The 23,313-nt window shown below is 35.8% G+C and overlaps 2 protein-coding genes and 1 non-coding gene across 6 annotated transcripts in view; 1 reads left to right on the top strand and 2 right to left on the bottom strand.

Annotated features, from left to right (window-relative positions):
• LOC117214700 (xaa-Pro aminopeptidase 1-like) overlaps positions 1-23,313 on the bottom strand; it is a 46,111-nt gene that overhangs the window by 8,376 nt on the left and 14,422 nt on the right. The gene's annotated exons all lie outside the window — the stretch shown is intronic.
• LOC117214701 (esterase FE4-like) lies at positions 2,137-5,645 on the top strand. The gene is made up of 9 exons (XM_033460946.1): positions 2,137-2,353; positions 2,756-3,044; positions 3,162-3,347; positions 3,506-3,705; positions 4,002-4,170; positions 4,585-4,751; positions 4,821-4,965; positions 5,139-5,271; positions 5,351-5,645. The coding sequence occupies exons 1-9, from the start codon at positions 2,162-2,164 to the stop codon at positions 5,511-5,513; spliced, it is 1,644 nt and encodes a 547-aa protein (XP_033316837.1). The 5' UTR covers positions 2,137-2,161; the 3' UTR covers positions 5,514-5,645.
• On the bottom strand, positions 22,472-22,544 carry Trnaa-agc. The gene has a single exon. It is a non-coding gene; the product is annotated as a tRNA-Ala (tRNA).

The following is a 23,313-nucleotide window of genomic DNA, read 5'->3' as shown; positions in this document are numbered from 1 at the left end:
TTTTTGCAACAATCCATCGTTCATGAATTTTCATCGCATCCTAAATATCAAATATTGATCGATCACTGACATGCACGTTGTCAATAAAAGAACAAGAACGCCTGTGGGACGACACACGCATATCCTGTGGGAATCCAGAGGGTACTAAGTGGTGCTTGCATAACAGGCAAGCATTTGTTCCGAAGAGGTCAATCATCCCGAAATCCACGTTTCGATCGATTTCTACGTAGGTAGCTCTTTATTATTTTACATTAATAATATTGCATTTTCACCCCATTTCTCCACATCAATCATATTCATAAAAAATTTGTCTTTAATTATTTGATCAAACGATCCAATTGTTTCAGTCCAATTAAATCATATATTTATTCGAATACTAAATAGAACTGTCTGATATTTAATTCGGAGAAAATCGATACGATGCAAAAGATTAGAGGAGGAAGAGAAACCCTTCGTCGAGATTGCATCTCGTGCAAGGGGTAACTGGGTTACCAAATTGTTTAATTTAATAATTTAACGTAAATATCAAGTAATATTAAATATGTTACTAGGGAAGTAGGAACGCGTCGCAGGTAGGTTTTACCCCATTGTAACTTTACAATTTTCACCCCCGCGAGTTTTCCATCTTGTGCACCAACGGTAAACGCCACATGCTATCAAACTTTTTCCCTATTTCCGTTTACAAAACGGAGAACGTTCTTGCTGTTCGTCCCTCTGTCTTAATGATAGTCTCAGATAAAATTATAAGCTATCTTCCACGTACGTGTATGATCTTGATGGAATCGTAATCGTATGAGGGTTTATGTAAGTAACGAAAATAGTTGTTAGATTCTAATTCAGAACATTAAGGGCTACTTGCCTTTTAAGAAATTATGAATCATAAATTGTACTTGGTTAATAGCACATTTTATGTAATTGAGATTCGTTTTTTCCAAACGTATACTTATAAATAGTGATAACAGAGGAAAATATAATAAATAGAATTTTGTTGATTTGTTAATTTTGATGTTATTTGGTTGTTTGAAGAGTGTATTTTGATATAATATGGTTAAAAAATATATAAAATATATGTATCTTAGCAATAGATGACTAATCCGTTAACTGTTTTGGAAAAACATATATCTAATATACCTAAGATATGATAACCAATACTTTTGAAATAAATATCTTTTGAGATTGTCGAAGTTAATATTTTTGATGTAAATACTTATCAAGAGAATCTCGTAATGAAATTTAAGTTTATTATTTTTATTTAAGTTTATAAGTTAAGTAATTTAAGACAGTTATGGTAATATATGTGATATGCTGACAGAATATTGGATTTTAAAATCGTTCTCATGTGAAAAACAAAAATGTAATTTATAGCGTTTTACTTCTGTGGTCCTCAAATATTATTAAAAATGAAGAAATGATTAAAATGATTTTTGCTTCATGAAAGGTAGTTTAGCAACTTTTAATCAAACATTAACATTTTAATAACATACCGAATCTTCTCTATAAATCACAAAACCCAATTTATGATTTTAACTGACTGAGAGTTGCTAATAATCGACTACATATAATGCTCGACACAATTGTATACTTACAATCAATTAGTAGACCATTTAAAAGTAAATTACCAAACATTAAGAAATTAAGCAATTATAATGAGAAAATGATTTGTTAGGTTGTCAGAGAAGATCTGAAATATTATATAATTTTCGCTAACATCCCTCCTCACGATACCTTCTAAAGCCTGGCTACGCGAGCGTGTCTAATTGCGAAATTCTGCATAATATAATGACAATTCAGTTGAAAACATACATTTAGCCGATATACAGACTCGTTCGTTTTCCACGATAATTCCGGAAGTTTTTTCGCTTGGATACAATGGACGATGACTTGTCAGCGATTAGGATAAATTCAGGATATCCGATACTTAGCTATCCGAAAAATCATCGTCGTTGCTATTATTATGATCGATAAACAAGGGAAAAATCTGTCCTGTGTGGAATCGCGAAAACTCGTTCATCCTCGATCACGATCACGTTTCCACGTTGTTTATGTAATTCATTTTTCCGTGTTTTCTGTCCTTTTAGAGGATACCTGGTATTCTCCGCACAATTATCCACTCTAGGTATATAAGCGACGTTCTAAGTCCGAGCCTGGCCAGAAGTTAGAAATGTGGCTGTCCAAGTTCGTGTTTTGTGGATTCGTGGTTGTTTGGGTTTGTGCCGACCAGGATGTGCAACTGGAAATTCCTCAAGGGATCTTGAAGGGATTGAAAACCGAAACTATTCTGCACAACAAGCCGTATTATAGTTTTAAGGGTATTCCCTATGCGAAACCGAATGTTGGAGCGCAAAAGTTTCGGGTAAGTAGAGATAATACGTAGGAACATATTCAATTTCTTGTCTTGCAATAGATTTTACTACACCTGAGGATATCCAGTTTATCCGATTATCCAATATCCAATATCCAATAAATATTAATATCCAGTTTATCCAATATCCAATTTGTCTTGAATATTTGCAATTTTATAAAATCGTTTCTAATCTGTGAAATAAAATTTCATTTCTTGATATCCACTTTGATGTTATTGTACAAAATTTAATAGGATTTATAAGAATAAGTAGCTAAATGTTCCATGTATGGTTGTAACAGTATTTATATAACTATAGAATTTTTAAAATATTTGCATAACGAGGCTTTTACAATTTATAAGATATCTGTGCCTAAAACTCGATTGTTTGTTAAATATTTTTACAAATTTTAGTTACCAGAAGCGGCCGATCCATGGGAAGGAGTATACGACGCAACCAGGCATCGTTCCCCGTGTCCATTTTATTGTATAGTTAAAAAGGGTCTAATCGGTGAGGAGGATTGTCTTTTTCTCAACGTTTATACCCCAGTTTTGGACAAGGAAGCTCGCAAAGCTGTTATGGTATGGATTCATCCCGGTGGCTGGAACGGTGGCATGGGAGACGATGCTTTGTTTGGACCAGATTTTCTGGTCGAGAACGATGTTGTGCTTGTTACCATTAATTTTAGACACGGAGCGCTTGGTAAGTGTAATGAACTTTATTAAAACGAACGGTAGCTTTTAAAAATTTTTGCTTACGATAAATCTGTTGTATTTTAATTGAAGAAGATATTTAATATGTAATTGCCATTTATTGTAGGATTTTTGAACACGGCAGATAAAAACGCTCCTGGAAATGCCGGGTTGAAGGATCAAGTTATGGCGTTGAAATGGGTGAAGGATAACATACATTTCTTCGGTGGTTGTCCGAATAGAGTTACTATTTTCGGCGATAGCTCTGGTGCAGCTTCTGTTCAGTATCACATGCTATCTCCCATGTCTGAAGGTAGTGAAAATTCCTATTTCGCATACTTAGAAACATATACGGTATATTTACAACATACAATTGAAACATTTTTGAAAGTTTCTTTTCTGAGCAGGTAACTTTTTAGAGGCGCAAGTTAGGCGTCATTTAGTAATTTTAAATATTTTGTAACATCGTAGGTTTATTCAGTGGGGTTATACAACAGAGTGGATCAATTCTCAATCCATGGGCGATAACTTATAATCCAAGAGAACAGGCCTTCATGTTGGGAGATGCCCTTGGTATACATACGACAGATTCTGCAGAACTAGTTAGCAAATTAAGCGACTTTCACGTTAAAGATATCATCGCAGCCAGCAGCGAAATAATGAAAGATCAGGTATCCGATTAATAAAAATATTGTGATCTTTATTTTACTTTCTATCCTTCTATTTTTTTATAATTGAATAATTCCTCGAACGATCATATTTCCTGCATTTAAAAGTAAAAAAAAGAGAGAGAAATAGAAATTAGACTTTGGATTAGATTGTATAAATTAATATTGAATTGTCCATCAATCTTTGAATTAAATGGATTAATTTGATTTTGAATTATTATCACGATTTTTTTTCTTGACATCGAGAGGAAAGAGACTCAGATAGAAGTAAAAAGTATTTGATTTTTATGGAATTATAGAATACCCTATCTGGACACTCGCAAGCCTTCATCCCATCTGTCGAAGTTGACCTGGGACAGGACGTGTTCCTTCCAACTGATCCTTGGTCCCTATTAAAATACGGAAGGATAGCGAACGTGCCTGTAATATCCGGAATTGTCGCCGATGAATGTGCATTTATGGCGCAACGTATGTGATATTCATTTCTCAATTCATATCCAGTATAAATTACACATCTTGATAAAAGTTATTTAAGAAATACATTTGCGTCTTTCCAACATTTCAAACTCGTAAACAGAGTGCAGGTATTTATTACAAAAATTCATATTTTTATATAAATACATAATTATCAATGCGATTAGGCATTATAATAAATATTCTACTTTAGATATTTTATATCTAAAATTAAATTGCCACATAAGTGAATCAAAATTCTATGCATTTTTGCATCTTTAAATTTCCCATGAATGCAGAAAAATTTTCTACACTGTTGCATTTTCTAATTCTGTACAAGCGCATTCAAATGCGGTGCATTTCTTCGTCATTAAAGCAAGTAATCTAAAAATTCACAGTTCAGTCACAAATATTATTTGAATTTTTTAGTAATGATAGATGGTATCGAGGTATTGAACACCGAAGCAGAGAAATTTCTACCCGAAGATTTGAATATCACCGATACGAATGAAAAGGAAAAAGCTGGAGACTGCATAAAGCAATTTTACTTTGGCGACAAGAAAGTGTCAAAGGAGAACTTGAACGAATACACCAAAGTAATTACAGATTTCTCAAACGAAATCGTTTTTTAGTTATTATTTTCTAAAATTGCGTATATTTTGCAGATGATGAGTGACATTTACTTTGACGCTGGAATATTGTTATCCCTCGATATCATGAAAAATCGAATTTCGGCTCCCATCTATGAATACTTATTTTCCTACGAAGCACCAACTGGTTTGATGAAAAGCATCTTCGGTGTTAGCGACGGTAAATTATCTTTCCTATTGAAATCATAGAAAAATTAAAAAACTCAGATATCTCTATCTTCTTTCAAAATATTTACGATTAACGATCTATCTACTAATTAATTAACTTAATAATTATTTATTTATAATTTCATTACTATTCATTTATTAATAATTTATTATTATTAAATGCAGGTGTTGCACATGGCGATGATTTAGGCTATCTGTTCTATTCCAATTTTTTTAAGAATTTACCAGAACCAGGTTCGTCAGCAGAGAAAATGACAAATATTATGACCAAATTATGGACGAATTTTGCAAAAGATAGGTTCGTAACTACATTCATATTTTTAATTCAATTATGTTTTACCAATTATCGATCATATGTGTTATACGTTAATCTTCAGAAATCCAACGTCAGTATTAGATGGAGATGTCACGGTGAACTGGGAACCAATGGGAAGCGACGATAATTATCTTAACATTAATCAAGAATTAAAAATGGAGAAAGATCTAATGAAAGATAGCCACGACTATTGGAAGAAGATGTATAAAAATGTCGTGCTATGAATGCTTTGATGTATGTGTATATATACACAGATAAGTATTATTCGCTCGATATATTCGATATAACGAAAGCCACAGATACGATAATAACAAGTGTAATTTGATTAAGACACCATAAAATACAATATTTTACTGAACAATTTACATTCATTAACATTTCTGTTTCCTTGTTTATCATTTCAAGTTTCGTTAAATTATTTTCTATTTGTGTATTCATTAGGTGCATATATTGCTTAACGCGAGAAGAATGACAAATAGCGGTAAAAGATAGCTAAGAGATCAAACAGAAGATAAACAAAAATTCAGATGAATCTTTCCATTGAACGATCCCCGCTTTCGTGCTTCGAATCGTGCCGCTTCAACACAGCTTTAAACTCGCTATTAAATCCAGCGAAGTCTCACCAACACGTTTAAACGTCCCCAGACCACGTTATCAAACTACACTTTCCTACTTTCCATTCACTGAGCACCATTCTGCGTTCTTCTCGTCTCGCCTCGTTCTTGGCTATTGGTTCACCACTCGTATTCCTGTTCTGTAGTTATCAGGCTCCCATGTTTTAGCAGAAACGTGCGTCCGTTCGTCTGCGAACCAAGCGTTTGGCTAAGGCGCGGTGCGGACGAGCGATATTTTACGCGTACGACACGTTGGAAGAACAGAGAAATAAAGTTCATCTGTTTCACGAACGAAGCATGCATACGCATGTATTTCCTCGTCCTTCCAATCCGTTGCCGCTGTCGCGATTTGTCGCAAATCGCTCGTCTGTATCAGGCCCAAATCTTACGTAGTATATACAAAAATTGCATAGAGATCGTCACGAAACACGAGAGTCCTAGAGGGATAGGTGTTTAAATATTCTTCGAGATGTCAGAAATTTAAAGGTCGAAAAAGGTGACACTGTTAAAGATATTAAATTCTACGGTAAAATTATCTTTGATGCTAACACATTTTATCTGCGAATAATGATTTCGATTTTAAAAAGTGGACAGAGAACCGTGGACAGAGAAATTGCGTTTCTTGCGATGCATCGAATTTTCTCTGTCGAGTAGGACATAAGAAATTTTGTTATTCGGAAAGTTAGTAGAGTAGAGACAAATGTCCATCAGAGAAAGTAACATGCATTGTAATTAATAGATAAACGTTCATTGTTACTCGACGTGTCTCGGGTAATACCCATTTTTGTTTTTACTCGGTCTATTTATAAGGTAGTGGTTATGATAGAATTGTAGGCAATACCCTATAATTATATTATCTCGAGAACTATCTCGAGAGTAGCCGGGTACTCGAGATATTCGATTTAAGCGAATACCACTACTCGCTTTTGTGCTTCGCTTGTATCAGGAGCAGAGAAAAGCGAGGAATTAGAATGTTCAAGTTACACCATACGCCACATAGACGCGTACGCGCGTTCGTAGCGTAGCGTAAGGCGTAAAGTACATGATTTACTATCTCATTCACAATCGCGCGTCACGAGTCATTGATTGACGAAGAACGCGTGAAGCGAGAATCGGTTACGATTCTTACGAAGAATATCTTCGACATATTATTTTACGAGAGTTATTTAACTATTTGTGTATACATATACTACATTATATATATGTATATACGCGTAAGTATAAGAGATAATAGATTTTATTGCACAGCAATTTTGTATTATTTGATTAGGAACGAGAAACTAGAAAGCTTGGTGTATCTTGATATTTACATGGTAATTTTTTAAGGTTATAGATAATCTAATTATTTTAGACTTATAGGTTTGTTCAGTTACGTACGTTTATTATACATTTAATTATTTTACATCTGTAAGTTACTTATTTCGTAGACATTTATCAATAGTTAACGTAGAAGTGTTAACGTTGTGTGTGATATTAAAGAAATGATCAATGATTACACAGAGATCTAAAAAGATTTTCGTTTATTTATTCATCGAATTATTCGGTTAAAAGTAATATTACCAATTAGATTAAAATATATAATATGGAAACCTCGTTAAGATCTACAGTTTCTAAGACATCGACATTTTATCACTGAAAATATAATTATTTGAAAAATTAGGCAAGTTTCGCTTCTTTCGAATAATAATTAATATATTACCATTTGTCAATGTATATTACATTTTATTTTACAAGGCTCCTGTAGTTTCCTAGGAATGTAGAGAGACGAACGAGAAGGAACGCAGTTTAGAGACTTAAATTTGCGCGCCGATTCTCATCGCAAGAGTCATTCGATTTTATCGAGGGACGTGGAGCAATCGAATGACCTCGAGTCTGCGAGAACAGATGATCGAGATGCTACTACAGCGAATCGTTTCCCGAGATGATCTTCAACATCTCTTAATCCGGCTGTCATGCAGAGACAGCAGGTATTTATTTCATCTTACACAATCTCTGGACCAATTTGATTGCTCGAGCTATGCCACTTCTTCTTCTTCTTTCTCCCTCCAATTTCCTTCCGAGTAATGTTTTCACACAGTGAAAACGGTCAATTACAATGAAATAGACGAATTTTTAACTGTTCAATGAACCAACCTCGATTCTTTTTTAATTAACAACACAAATTTTATCAAGTACGTCTCCTTAAAGAAGTATAATCAAATAATTTTACAAATTTTTTTAGGTATATCGAATTACTATTAAATGGACAACGAAGTTTTATCTTCTTCACGGTGGAACTTTTGTCTTTCTAATGACTCGTATGATTTTTATCGAGTATATCTCTTCAAGAAATCTGTCTTTAAATAAGTTTTATTTAATAGAAGTTATTATTTAGAAGTTATTTATGTTGTTCGGTTAAGCCTAATTATTTTGTGCTTTTAAGTTGTCTACTACGTAGATATTTATTGACAAGTACCTTAAGCTGATGATGTTCTAGATATTCTATAAACGTGGATGCAAAGTGTTATATATGTGTGTTCATAGTAAGAATATAGAAAATGAACGTTTACAATGGTGGATGAATGTTGGCAAACTGTGTGATATATTCGGGTAGTATATGGTACAGAGGGTAGATCCGACCAACTTACTTTTTAATTGCAAATAAGCACACATTTCTCCTTACCCTTATGTACGTTATTGCGAAGTACTAACTTAGCTTTTAACAGAAATATTTTACGGCCACTTATACCGCCATATATTGTATAAAATTGTACGAATGGAAGATTAAATATTCTATCTTTAAAAAAAAAGATATTTTAATATTGAACTATCGATTTGATATTTCATACTATACGATCAATTTATACGGAGAATTAACGAGTGTTGTTTAATAAGTCTCGTAGTCGCAAGTATCATCAATGGAAGCCATTTTCTTATTGAAGGAATAACTGTACGCAAACTTATTAATGCTAACTGTACTAACTGATGCAATTACTGGTATAAATAAACCGAACATTAGAAAACGGGAAATACAACAAAAAATGCGTTTTCCTTTCCGTGTCAGTAGAGACTGTTTAGGTCGATGTTTCGTATTTGTTCGTCACTCACTTTCGTGTTTCCATCGTAATAGGGTAGCATTTTAGTTAAAGAGGTACGCCGACAGTTATAGTAATTCAAGCTTCATATCTATCTATATCTACGCCTACATACAGGCGACTTATTCTTATCGTTGTACTTCCACCGTTCATTTTAAGTTTGTAAATACTCAAGTCGCGATCGAGTTTCTACCAATTTTTATACGGACCACGTTACTTCGTATCAATTTAATATTATATTCCGGAATAATTGTATTTTATAATTCGCGCATTGTTAGTAAAGTTTATATACGAGACAAACTATGCAGTTTGTCATCACATTTTCTAGAATGCAGAAAAGGAAATTACGTAAAACGAAGAAATAAAATTCTCTGTGTCAATATGGAGTATTGTAAGTATCGACACGAATAAACATCCGTGTTAACAAATTTTTATTCACAAAAATATTTGGTATCCCATTTTCCATTTCTTTGCAGAACGTATGACAGAAGCGATCGACGATTTCTGTGATTCTGTCCGTTGAAAACTTAAGTATTTTGTGACGCAGCTTCAAGAAAAGCTAACTACTTCTTGTAAAATTCCTTTACGTCGATCTGCATCAAAAATACTAAAATAGACAGATCCATATTAACAGATCTTATCCCAGAACTTACAAAAAATTAACCCTTACGAGATACTTAATTGCTGTGAAATTAACAAAGAATCTCAACCAAGCGATTAAACGTGTTTCCCATTTTCTTCACACTGTTCTAAGAGCCAAAATATTCAGTAGATCTCTACATTATTAAATCACGCAAATATTTAGTATCAAATTTCCTGTTAATTAATTTCAACTTTGTTAGAAATTAATTCTCCAGAAGCAATAACGATGCAATTAATAAAAAAAAATATAACTAACAGAAACAATCGTTAACTTTCATTCACTTAAAGTAAATTATCTTGATAATCTAGCAACTCGAAACGCCATTTAACATGCGCGATTTCTTTCATTACATCTGGAAGGCCGTCGAGATGATCTTCAGTTTCTACGTATTCGTAATACAAAAGCTCAACATTTCGTGATTTAACACGGACCACTTTTCTTGTATCCTCTGACTTCTTGTTCCGAGTTTCGTGTATGCTACCTCTATCGAATCATTCGCTCAGCGGCCTCCTCGTGTTCGTTTCTCCTTCGCTCGAGACAAACGGAGAAGCTGTCATCGAGTTTTGTTTGATCGTTTTTCTTCGAGGAAACGACATCTCTACCTCTATCGTTGTTGTTTGTCGTGTTGTCTTATCAGATTCACAAGCTCGTTGACAGACGAAAGGAGGAATGTTGGATCAGCGATCTATGCGTTCGAGAAAGTGTCGACATAAAAAATTCCCAGTATTCCTCTTTGTTCGACCATAGCAGGGACGTATGTATATCGACTTCACGGTCAAACAGGCACCAATTTGGGATGGCTCGAGGCTTTTTACAACAGGAGAACAGGAGTAGAATGAGGCTCACTCTCACGAGGGTTGTTTTTCTACTCGGATCCTCTAATCTTTTATTTCTTCGGTCCTCAAACTACTCCCTCGATTCTCGGTCTATTTCTCGGAAGAATTCTTCTTCGTACGAACCTTCCGAGAACTGAATCGATCGGTTCTACTTTTCAACGTTAAATTCTTAAGAAACGAACGACCGATTTTCATAAATTCCTCTTTTTTATTCAGGTAATCGGAATCTACGGAATAACAATTGCATTTGGTACACGTTATTTCCTTACGCTGTTGCATTAAACCTTTTAAGAAACGAGTAAGTAAAATTACGTATCGTTATAGGAAGACTGAAAGATTTAACGACCATGGAAAAGAAAACGCCAGATTCTGTAACCGTTTAATTAACTTGGACATCTGTTCCGGACTATTTATTCCTTTACGAAGCATTTGAAGCCTCGTACGAGTTTGTTGCAAGAAGATAACATACTTAAAATACTACGTTCTAACGTAAATTTCGAAGATAGTATTTGCAACTGTTCATATTCGCCACTCTCAAGTAAAAGATGTAATCCATACCCTATTCGTATCTTGTGTCAATTTCTTCGTCTACTCAATTTTCAGAGTTAGAAACATGAACTATGAGTTAGCCTCCTGTGAAATAAAATTCTTTATAACTTAAAAAATAACATCCTTTTCCGATTCTTTCGTACATCATTTGCTTGTCCCGCTACTTCGATGTCGATATAATCGAGTCTATAAATATACTCAACATCTTTCGTATATTCTCAGTTTTCAGATGTTTTATTCATCGCAGCAGTTCGTCAGAACGTACATCCGCTGTACCCGCAGCCTCATGCGCGCGCTACGTGCTATACAACGCACAGCTGAAAAGATAATAAGCGAAACGGTTCAGGGCCAAGGGAAATGTTGCTCTGTATCGTCCATCGTCCAACATTACCGATTACGATATGTACATAGTCTGAAACTAAAGCCAGAAACAACCGATCAAACGCTCATTCCCCTGCTCAATCATCCTTTAGCTCGCTATCATGTACATCTAACCACTCTCATTGCCAAACTCATAATTATCCGATTAAATTAAAGAGCGTGAAACAGGTGGACAGAAATAATTACAATATGTGAAAGAGCCGTGAACGCGTCAGTCGTGATAAACACTGCGTTGCGGTGAGTTGGTGGCGGATATAAAGCACGTGGAAATATGCGCGCGACGGGGGTGGCTGGCGGTGGCGCTGTCAGCCATCATCGGCAGAGATCGATAACCCGGGATTGGTGTGCGTGCACACGTTCGCGGCGTCGAAGGGAACACGAAAAAAAAGGTCGAAGGAAAAACGAAGAAGGAGACGCGCGTAAAAAGACTTCATAAATCGGGGCGGCCGATCCGTGACACCCCACTACGCGAATCCTCTCGTTCACCATACGATCCTGGCCGTAGTGAGATGGCCGGTTGCTTAAGTGGCCAATCCTTCTGTTCAAGGTCCCTCGCCTGTCTCCAGGCGTTCGTCCGTCGAAAGTCGGTCGGAGAAAAAGATGTTCCGGAGGTTTTTATCGGCTCCTTTCGAGGGACGAAGCGTCGCCGTTGCCCGCCACCCTGCCAGGCGAACATCCGTCGATGGAGGTCATCTCCACCTCTAGAGCTACTGGAAGGGGACCTCGGATGCCATGCGCCACGTCGAAGGGGGATAAAACCACCCTGTAGTCGGGGAGAGCTTCTGCTCGTCGACGCGGCAGCGCCATGCTTGTGGTTTGCGTAAACATGGACGATGGATCTTGCATGATTTTGTTGTTGATTTTGTTTATTCCCTCCGATAGGTGGGTTTTGCAAGATTTTTGACCCTGTTCTTTCGCTAAATTTCGACCCTTTGTCATTTTTTTTAATTATCGAAGAAGGTACGTCGAGTTTGGGCGAAATACGGAACAAGCGTCTTTTTATCGATACTTGTCATTTTCCTGTTTCAATTTCGCGCGAAATATTTTCTTAAAACGTTAAAAATCTTCTTATTGGTGGAAACAAGATCGCGATGTAAAAATTTGAGATCACAACGGGTTTAAGATATTTCAGTATAATTTTTTGACGAGTCGGTGTTTGATCGGAGTTCTGGGAGTGCGCGTATTGCAAGAGAGTACCTATTCGACGTTTGTTTATCGGTGTTCGGTGATAAAGTAACTGTGGTAGGATACACGTGGCTCCAGATGAATTTCTAAAGCTTTTCAAGTTTTCGAGAGAACGTATACGTGTAAATTTTCGGCTTTTGCATTGGCACTTGAGAAAGATCGTGGTAGTTTTCGGAATTACGAAAATGTTCCGTCGCAACGAAACTTTTAACGATTATTTATTACATTTATTAATTTTTGGTACATTTTTAAGTCGTTTAACAACGCGTTTAACATTGCACAGAGCATTTGGGAAAGCTTATACTTTATTTTATTCGAAATGATTAAGAAATTCACCCAATTATCAAACACCTAGGAATCCATTGGCAGATGGACGAGAAGAAAACGAGGATTATCGGAAACTAATACGACAAGGAGGTTTGCCGATGGCATTACCTTTCGAACAGGGTTACAGGACCATTAATAGGAGTAATGATCCTCCAATAAGGATATCTCAATATTAAAACAATTAGAATCCAACAAACAAATATTCGATGTCTCCAACAATCTAAAGATCATTCAATTGCTCTGTATAATCCTCGATACGATATCCTTATCGCGTTAAAAACACACGCACAAAACGACGCCAGGCATGACACGACAAATTTACCAAGACGTGAAACACAAATTAACAGAAAAGCTTCAATTTCGTTCAACGAAAACTCCTGATATATTCCCAATTCTGTCACTGAAAAAATATCATTAGCCACGCACGAAACAACGTAAAATTTAAGAAAAGTGGTACGGAACCACCTCGAACACCACACACGCCGTAAAGTCCGTATAGCCAAGTCCGTAACCTGTTCCGCCGTCTCTGTCTTCCTCGTGCTTCACTAAGAAAGTTGTTAAAAAAAGAGAAAAAAAAATAAAGAAAAAAATACGATCACTCATCCAATGCCTATCTGGCCGCATTGTCTGCGCGTTTCAGCCTCGACCAGTCGAAGACGCGATCGTCGTAAGATAAATGACGTCGGGGCAAATATCTTGAGAGAACTTGAAGTATCGAGAGTTCATCAAACGCACGGGGGTGCGTATCGACGAGTTCGATAACCAATAAATACAGGGTGCTCGACGATCGGGAATAGGAATTCCCGATTGGTTCGTGGAACGGGGATGCATACGAGACCTAGAGGTTCCGTTTCCCGTGGTGTCTACCACGGGAAGAGAATCGATAAATCGAACGCGAGCGCTCTCGCACGTTCGATGGAAACTCGACCGGAAATGGAGCAGGCTGTCATCGTTTCCAGAAGGTCTGGCCAATATTTTCGATAATCGTTCTCGTCCATCGGTTTTCTATGGCTCGCAGGCACGTCAGGAACTAGATTCACCCTCGTCTCGAGGGTGGTAAATCGGACGAATATGTCTCGCCGCGCGGTTCGCACGAGTCGCACACTTTGTATTTATTGGAAAACAAGGGCGGTTTGGTAGCAGGATAGCACGAGGTTGCAGGGGGTAATTTTCAACCCTCCTGGGAGGGTGGCTGCTCCCGTTATATTCATTCAACGAGTCACGAAACAGTCATTGACTGGTTGCCGCTAGTACGACGTGTTTCCCTACGTTGGGGTTTCGCGCAGCTGGCTTCTGAACTTCTATGGCTACAGGTGGTCTGTTTCTATGGCGGTGCCGTACGGTGAAACCTTATGGGTTTAGTGGGTAGTTTGGTCGCGGCTATGCTGACTATGTTCGTGTATGTATCACTGTGTTGTCACTTCTACAAGTTGTATGGGTGTTTGCGGATTATTGAGAATGAAATACGTATTTCCTTCTACTGAATTCTGAAGCTTTATTTGAAGAAACGGATACTTGTAACTTGCAGCGCATACTATTCTTCACGAAGTTCATGCATTTACGGGAAATAGAATAGTTAATTTTTGGATAGTAATAACGAACGTCTTGATATTTCTAAAGGAGAGCGCTCGAGATTCGAAACCTTGTTGTCAATTTCTCCATTGAATCTCATTTTACAGACTACGTTATCTGAATTCCACTGCAAACCCCTAAAGAGAAAGAAACGCTAGGTCCTCATCTAATTTTGTAATCTCAACAAATATTTACGAACAGCTCTAAAACTTCGTCCGAAAAGTTTATACAAATTTGATCCTCAAGCTTACATTGTCCAAAAGAAGAACTAACGCCTCTTGATCTATCCAAATTTATTTTTTCGATAAAAATAATCTGACCGTAAGCACCGAACTGTCCATCGTCGAGGTTCTCTGATATCCACCAGCCGACGTGGCTGGAAGAAAAGCGGCGTGGAAACGGTCGCGCCTCCGACAATCTCTAAACTGATGCCAACCAAATGTTTGTTCGATCTTAAAAAGCGAACGAACGAGCCTTGCCAAACAGATTAAATGACGGTAAGGAGGTGGCTTGTGCACGTTGCCGTGATATTAGAGGAGTATCAACATTGCGGGAGTTCATTCTCGTTCGCTTCAATGAATTAATGTTCGATCATGACGTGGCGAACGTGGAGAACGAAGGGGTGAGCCACCTCCAAATAAAAGCACATAGCGGGAAGCAGGTGGCAGGAAGAACCGGGAACAGCGCCATTCATGGAAAGAAATGGGTTAGAACAGAAGAGACACGCAACTATTAGGAACCTAGAAACTTTGAACAACGTGCCTGATCGTGATTTTGATCGGCGCCACAATCACACGATAGATCGTACCGTTAAACGTTTAATCTGTATTGCAATAGTTGATATTTTATATCATTTAGAAAAAATCGGCGATTAGCTGATTCCTTGTGATCCACCGTATCTATTAAATCTGTTAACGAATATCTCTCGTCGGGTGTTTGAACTTTAATGTAATCTTTCCTTTTTTCTATATCGACTAATAAATGTTTGAAAATGTTATGCAGTTAACGATAACAACGATAACGTGGTTCTTTATAATTCGTTCTATGTTTTAGCTGTGTTAATATTAGCGATGATTTTTTTTATCAAATCTTTGGATTTTAATATCATTTGATTCTTTATTTAATCAGAAACGTTTGTAAATTTTACAAATTTTATAAAAATGACAAGAGTTGGTACCGGGAAGATGTTTTGTAAAATTGTAGGACCAAAATGGGCCTATCGGCGCTGAAGCTTGGCCGTTGCACCAATTGCGGTTTTGTACTCTTGGCAACGAGGATTGCAACAAATCGTTGTAAACAAAGTAAAGTTTGCAATTACACAGGAAAACAGAAGGTACAGCGATGTATTACCGATAAGCTGGACGCGTTACATTTGTAAAGTTCACCTACTCGACGCCTGCTAACCTGATACGCGATGCGACATTTTGTATTTAAAAAAAAAAGCTCGATTATCGAGTCACGTGATTGTTCGACGCGCTCTCATTAACCTCCCACTCGATGATATAATTTATTGGAACTCGTTTACGAGGGAGAAACCCTCCTGCATTAATGACGATAACCTCTGGTTTAATATTTGCTAAATACACATCACACGTATTTTCCACGTTAAAATCGTCAATTGGAATCGTAACTTTCATATTAAAATATCGTAATAAATAGATAGGAATATTATCAACAATAATATATAAAGAATAATGATAGTGATGAAAAATAAACATTAAAAATATGTGTAACGTTAAGTCGATTTTCCATCGATCGCGAATTTCTGTATTTCGTATGAATATTTATTACGTTCAATTTTCAAGTTAACTTTAAATTCAAAGGAAACAAAAAGTTACTGTATATCAACTATATTTTGTAAATCGTAATCGAATATACATATCAATGTATAAACGACATTTGATAATTTCACATCGATGGAATCCGAATTTGTATTAGCTAAAAACGTAATTTTATTAATGCGTTAAAAATATATTCGACTTTATGCTGTAAGAGATTAGAATGCTTTTAACATGATGTTAACATACATTAATATTTTACAACATATCGTACTATTTACAATCGAATAACGTTTAATAACATTTAATTTCATACCATCGAAACTCAAAAATATCAATATAAAAAAGTTTAATTTAATCGTTGCAAATACATTCTACTTACATTTAAAGAAAATATAACTAATATAATAGAAAATTACCATCACGACACTTATATAACACACGTAAATGTATATGTATAGTTAGGTAGCATAATTCTTCGCCTCTGAAACCCAAGGGCATCAACATAAAAATTTAATTTGTTCATCAAAAATATGCGCTACTTAAAAATCCATATAAAACTATCTAACGCGTTTAGAAGAATGTTTCAAAGTTTCCTACGCATATATACGCTTTGTAACAATTCCTTTCATCGTTGTACACGTACACGATATACACATGTGCGTACTACGAAGGAACCCATTCATCTTACTCCGGCCATTGTCAATGACCATTTTTTGCTTACGGATATTGGATAAGTGACAGCGCGAGTTAACAGGGACGCATGTGACTCAAAGAAGCTCGTGTCTCGTGACGAGGGGCGTTGTTGTTGCGAACATTAATTAGGGTGGAACAATAGAGAACGAGAATTTTTACCAGGAAAGTATCAGGTAAAGGAGATCGAGGCGTGGGAGTAGCATTGCACGACGACGCGGGCAAAATCGAATGCTCGTGACTCCGATGAGTGAATGGGCTGTATCATTCGCTTTTTTTTTTACTCCATTTTTATTGCAAATCGTTTTCTTCGGTATGCATATGTTTTTATGTTACGTTAATTAAATCTCTGGTATAACTGTGTTTCGTGCAACTGAAGTATTGGAAATTGCGCTACATTCTCAACACATAGTGGATCGTATCGAAGAATAGAAATATATATATTTTTTTTATTTTACTATCTTTATTAATTGTAGATATTTATTGTAATTTATGGTACAACGAAGAGAGTAATGACGGTAAATTTTTGTTATACACAGTATTCTTCCGTTTTAAATTTCATTTGATCGGCACCATTGATCCATATAAACGTACAAATTACATAGAGTATTGTTCAATTATGGTGAATTTTGTAATGCGCGTAAATGAAATATTTTACGTATTACGCACAATTATAACCATAATTTATTAATAAAGTTAAACGAACGCTGTTATAAATTTTAAATAAAATTAACGATAAACGTAATACTATTTAGATTTAAACGTGAAACCTATTAGCGTATCGATATAATTATAGCTGATGTTATATATGTATCTTGATTCTTTTACTTGAAAAACATAACACGATTGAAATACAGCTTTTTTTTATCAGTTTATAATTTCATTCGATCAATAATAAAAAATAAAATCAATGCGATTATACGTTGCGTGTTGGAGCTGATAGAACGTGAAAAGTGTATTAAAGTATTCTAAGGACAGGAATGATCGAAGGGCCTGAGGGGTAATGCGTGGCCTTACCAAGGAATCAGCCCCCATAGAGAGTGTTCAAAGGGCCCGACTACTTCTTATGTGTTCCATATATAAATACACACGGCCGCAAGACGCGCGTACGCACACTTTATTACGTACAGTGTCGATTAAGAGTTTGTAGCAGTTGCTCGCAGTTAACCATGGCAAATATTTTAAACTTAAATGTTAAAAAGCTGCTCCAATGACTTTTTAATTTCAGTATTTTGTATATAAAATTACGCTTAAACGCGATATTTCAATTTCAACGTCTAAACATTAGACTCTTCTCCGCGCATATTTTGTGACATCAAATATTTTAAATATTTCAAAAAGATATAATGCATCTTACGTATTCCATTTAATCGTAGAATAAAAATTATTTCGAATTTCCTAATTCTAACATCCTGACTACAGAATTATCTTTCATCTAAATACAGATAATACTTCCATTCGACATCCAACATTAAACACTTTCATCGATACTTCATACGACACTAAATATCGATCAATTTTAATCAATTGCTATTTCCAAATTCCACTCCAGGATAGAGTAACCCCGGATGATAAATCTTGGATAATAATTTACAAATAATTTCGAATTATTGATTCTCAAATATCGTCGTGTTTTCGGTATCTGTAGATCGCAAAGGTGTCATGGATTATCGAACTTTTACGGCAAAGCAATCGCGACAGATCGATTAATCTCTTGGTTAATTCGCGTGTAAAGGTTTTAGTCGGCACTGTACGCTCGTACGTGGCACCACCATAACTTCACCGCGCTTTGCAGACTGGGTTAGGCTCACGCACTGCTGCACGAACGTGAGTTATCGGGGAAGCATGATCTCCGCCTTGCTCCTGTGGCTTCTCCTTTACTCCTTTTTGGTGGTGAAGCCAAAGCCTGACTACCGTCCAACTGTGCAAGGGACGCATAAACAACGAGCATCCTCGAGATACGTCACACACGACATCCGTTTCCTCGAAATATTTCCTCGCGTGCACGCCGAACACCCTTTCCTCCAAGTGCAGTCGTTATCGTACCTATCCAATTGAATTTATTTGTTTTGCGGTTTTAACATATTTGCGCTTGTCGTTCTTGTACTTTTACGCGTACGAACATTTTAAAACGAGTGAATTGTATGCGATAAATTATATACGAACAAAGGACGACGAACAGATTGTTCCTCAAGTCAGAAACTTTTCAAGTCAAACGGTTCTAAAAATGAATAGCAGAGAAATAAATTGATTTTTGTTGCGTTAAATTCCATTTCTCGAGTTATGGATAATTATATAATAGAGTTTTAATACGGACTTGTTAATAAATTAGAAAAATAGTGGACTTTTAAGAGAAGAAACGATCGAGTCTAAGTCTTCCAACATGTTAGACACTCTCTTAGCGAGCAGTTAATTTCAAACAGATTAAAATAATAATTTTGTAGATTTCGTAATTTCATAGAGTTACGCCGACGATCTGGTATCAGTTAATATTTCTGAAATTATTAATCCCTAAATGGATATTTCTTCAACTTTATATATCCCCGTAGCCTCTTCTAACATTCTAAACTATATTTTATTTCACAGAGTATATCCGCCCTTAATGTCGTTCGATATTAACACTGTACATATTCTCACGTAATTGTTTCGATATTAAATTCCTTTTTCTGCGAACGTACTCACCATTTCATTAAAAATAGCGATTTCAAGTAAATTGATAAACCGAGTTATATCGTTACTCGATGTACATTAGCATTTTTTATTTAGGTCTCAGTACTCGTTGAATTTACCATTACTTTAAGACATTATCGCGTCCAAAATATTTCACGATGTTACACAAATCTTTCTCAGAGAAAAACTCGCAGATCCTCAAGTTTTGTAACCGATATATATCACAACTACGACGACATGAAATAAATCGCAAACGCGTGCGCATATCGATCGGAGGCGCGTGTCCCCGGAAACGCATTTCCATTCACGACAGGTACACGTGGCACGCACATTACGTCATCTTATCTACACACGCATTATTAGGGTTGCAGAACGTGTTCGCTGTTCCTTTGTGTGACAGCATACGTAGCTTCATGTGGTGTGCGTGTTTCTTGACAAGGGGGACGTTCGTTTGTGGACGCGCGACACGCGTATACACGTACGGATAAAGGGTGGTAAATTTTGAAACGTTGAACAAAGAAAAAACATGCGCAGCACTAGGAGAACACGAGGCAAAAGAGGGTTGCACGAAGCATCTGGAACGACGATCTTTTTATTGTAGCTTTCTTCAGCCCTAACCGGGTCAAACGGGGGTTCACGAGTATTTCTTTTGTACCGTGGAGCGCGAGATATCGGACCAAAGTGACGGACAAAAGCAAGTAACATTAAAGTGAACAGAATTTATTCTTATACAGATAGATACAGTGAAATTATATGTTTTAGACTTAAATTTAGATTTGAAGCTTTAACGTGTAAGATGTTAGAAAACCTTTGAAAGTATCAATACTTAATTATCCCTGTAAAGAAAATTACCAGTTCGACAATTTGAATTTTGCTTTCGAACTGATAGCGGTCGAAAGGAAGTAACTTTAACATGACTGGAATATATGTTATAAAATTGTATATTTGGTCGGATGTAATGTTTCAACGTGTTAAATGTATATTTTGAAGGTAAATTTTGAAGGTAAATTTTCAAGGTATTAATTTTTCGTAATTATTTTAATGGCAGAAAGTTATAAGCTGGGCGGATTGGATTCGTTCGATGATGAATTTTGGGCTACGCTTTTGTGGGATGTAAGGTTAATTGAGGGTAGAGGTCGAACGAGGAAGATTGGAATAAAGGAAGAAACGATGTGTTTCATGGTGTTTTATTGTGTAAGTATAAAGTATGGCATAGTGGTCACTAGGTCACGCAGAGTGCTTTGTAAAGGACGCTTGACCGCATCCGAACAATGGCTCTGAGAACATAGATCGGGCTGGGAACCAGGATCACAGAAGTCTGCGAGGGTGGATGACGCTCCGATGTACGAAACCACTATCTTTCTATTTAGTTTCTGCGATAGAGAATGTATTATAAATGAAATAGAAATTATATTACACATTGGTTTAAATTCTTTGAGTGTCGACACTCAAGGAAGTAATGGAAGGAAGAGGAGCGGATTGTTTAATAGAATATTTGTCAATTATCAAAGTTTACTTTAAAGAATTTTTAAATTTCAATTTACTTTGTATATTTTTTATATATTAGATATTCTATTACTTTATATATTAGATCAGGTACTCTATCGTAATGTAATATGATATACGTAAAACTCACGATTATTCAAGTACTTTCTTTGTATGTAACGCTATTTATGTAATATGATTGTAAAAATATCTTTCCCAATTTTTACCTTTCACGTTATTAATTTATCATTAGAACAGAATTGTACGTATTGCACGTATCATGACAGGAAGTAACAAACTGATATATTATTAATAAATAAATAACGAGTGGTAGATGATAAATATATCCATTACCTGTTAATAATTAATAGACAATGATAAATCTCATCGTTAATAAGACATACTTCGTGAAAAATAAATTCCACCGAACAAACTAACAAATTTATATTTTAATAAATAATGAATACATAATAAATATATCGATCGTCCATTAATAATCAATGAATAAAAATTCCATCTATTAATACATAAGTACAGTGTATGTGTTACTTTAGACTACGTTCACTCGTGATCTAACATAGATCAGATCAACAGGTATACCAGTACATCAGGTTTGCAATAACAAGTTTCAAAGCGCGTGGTCACGAGGTTCAGTGTGCCGATTAGAAAAGCGATTAGGATGGATACGTGAACAAACGAACTAGTACTATTTAGTTTCTCTGCCAGTTGTTGGTAAATCATGATTTAGAATCAACCGGAAAGCAGATTGTCCGAAGAGGTAGCTAGAGGAGCTAAACGAGCTTAGGACAGCGCTCCGAGGAACGTCTAAACGCTATACATACCCGGCTATGTGTGTACACTGTACACACATGCCATATCGCGTTACTACAAAATCACTATGTACTTCGTAGTTGGTCTGTTCTTATTCTTCGAGCGTCAATCATCCCATTCATAACTTTCTATTTGTTGCACCGAATTCTACGAGACTCATGAATGAATAACATATTTCTCGATATTGATAAAACGAAAAATATATGAATTTATATGAACATATGTGGTAATAAAATAGTTTTAATTGAAAATAGTTTTACGAGGATTTTAAAATCGATGGCGCGATATACTTTGCAATAACAAAAATATTTTAATTACGCGTCGCGAATAAGGTAATATCTGTTTGTATGAAGGAAATTGTTTTTGGTAATATAGGGATAATAATATCGAATATTGCCTTGTTAAACATTTTTTTGTGTGGTGATAATGGGAGGTAGAACACAAATAAATGTATTTAAATCATTTTCTTTCTTCAGAAAGGTAAGATTGCAAAAGAAGAATAATTTAGGAGAAAAAAATATGAAATAAAAAAGAAAATAAACTTTGGAGGCGCCGGGTATCGATCCCGGTACCTCTCGCATGCTAAGCGAGCGCTCTACCATCTGAGCTACGCCCCCTGTTATTAAAATCTTATCTTTCCCGCGTCTCGATGCCGCGATTTAAATTAACAACTATAAATTTCATTATTTTTCGCAATAAACTAAAACATTCTGATAGACGAAGTTACTTTTTAACGTTGAAATAATTTTTCATCGTAATCAACCTTTTATCCACTCCCTTGTAATGTCCTTTCCTAATAGTATAACCTTTATGTCACCTACGAACTATTTTTAAAAACAAAGACTTGTTTCTTACGTTTTTTATAAAGTTAAAAACGTATTAAGAAACGCAAAAAAGCAATGCTGCTTTAAATCCGTATATAAAATTCTGTTGAAGCAAGCAGTAATTTTACGTTATGGTACAGTTTTATAAGAGTTATAAGAGTTATAAGAGTTATAAGAATGTTTTAGAATCAAATTAGTTGCCCATCAAGATGTGTCGCTCGTTGCATCCCCCACTTGTTTCGTTTGCTTTCTCATTTGACCACATGGCGCCACTTCGTTCGCAGGATTGCAGAATCGTGAAAGAGGATGAACTCAGTATATACACGTTATAGCACAAGTACTACACGTTGTCAGATTATCTGTTAACTTTCTTGTACGCGAGCTACTATGTTTCTTGAATATTTTAAGTCAACTTTAAAAAATTTCAGTGATAAGCTTGCAGGTTTTTATGGAATGTTGTGCATAATATCCCGATTTCAGTAAAATACGAGATATGTACATTGCCGGGAAAAGAGAAAGAATAAACGAGTTTTATTTAATACGATAGGATAAAATAAAATAA

Source organism: Bombus bifarius, unplaced genomic scaffold, assembly GCF_011952205.1.
Source record: "Bombus bifarius isolate JDL3187 unplaced genomic scaffold, Bbif_JDL3187 scf7180000009243, whole genome shotgun sequence".
Classification (NCBI taxonomy): domain Eukaryota; kingdom Metazoa; phylum Arthropoda; class Insecta; order Hymenoptera; family Apidae; genus Bombus; species Bombus bifarius.
Note: the sequence above shows the minus strand (reverse complement) of the source record. Positions and strands in the feature narration are given on the sequence as shown.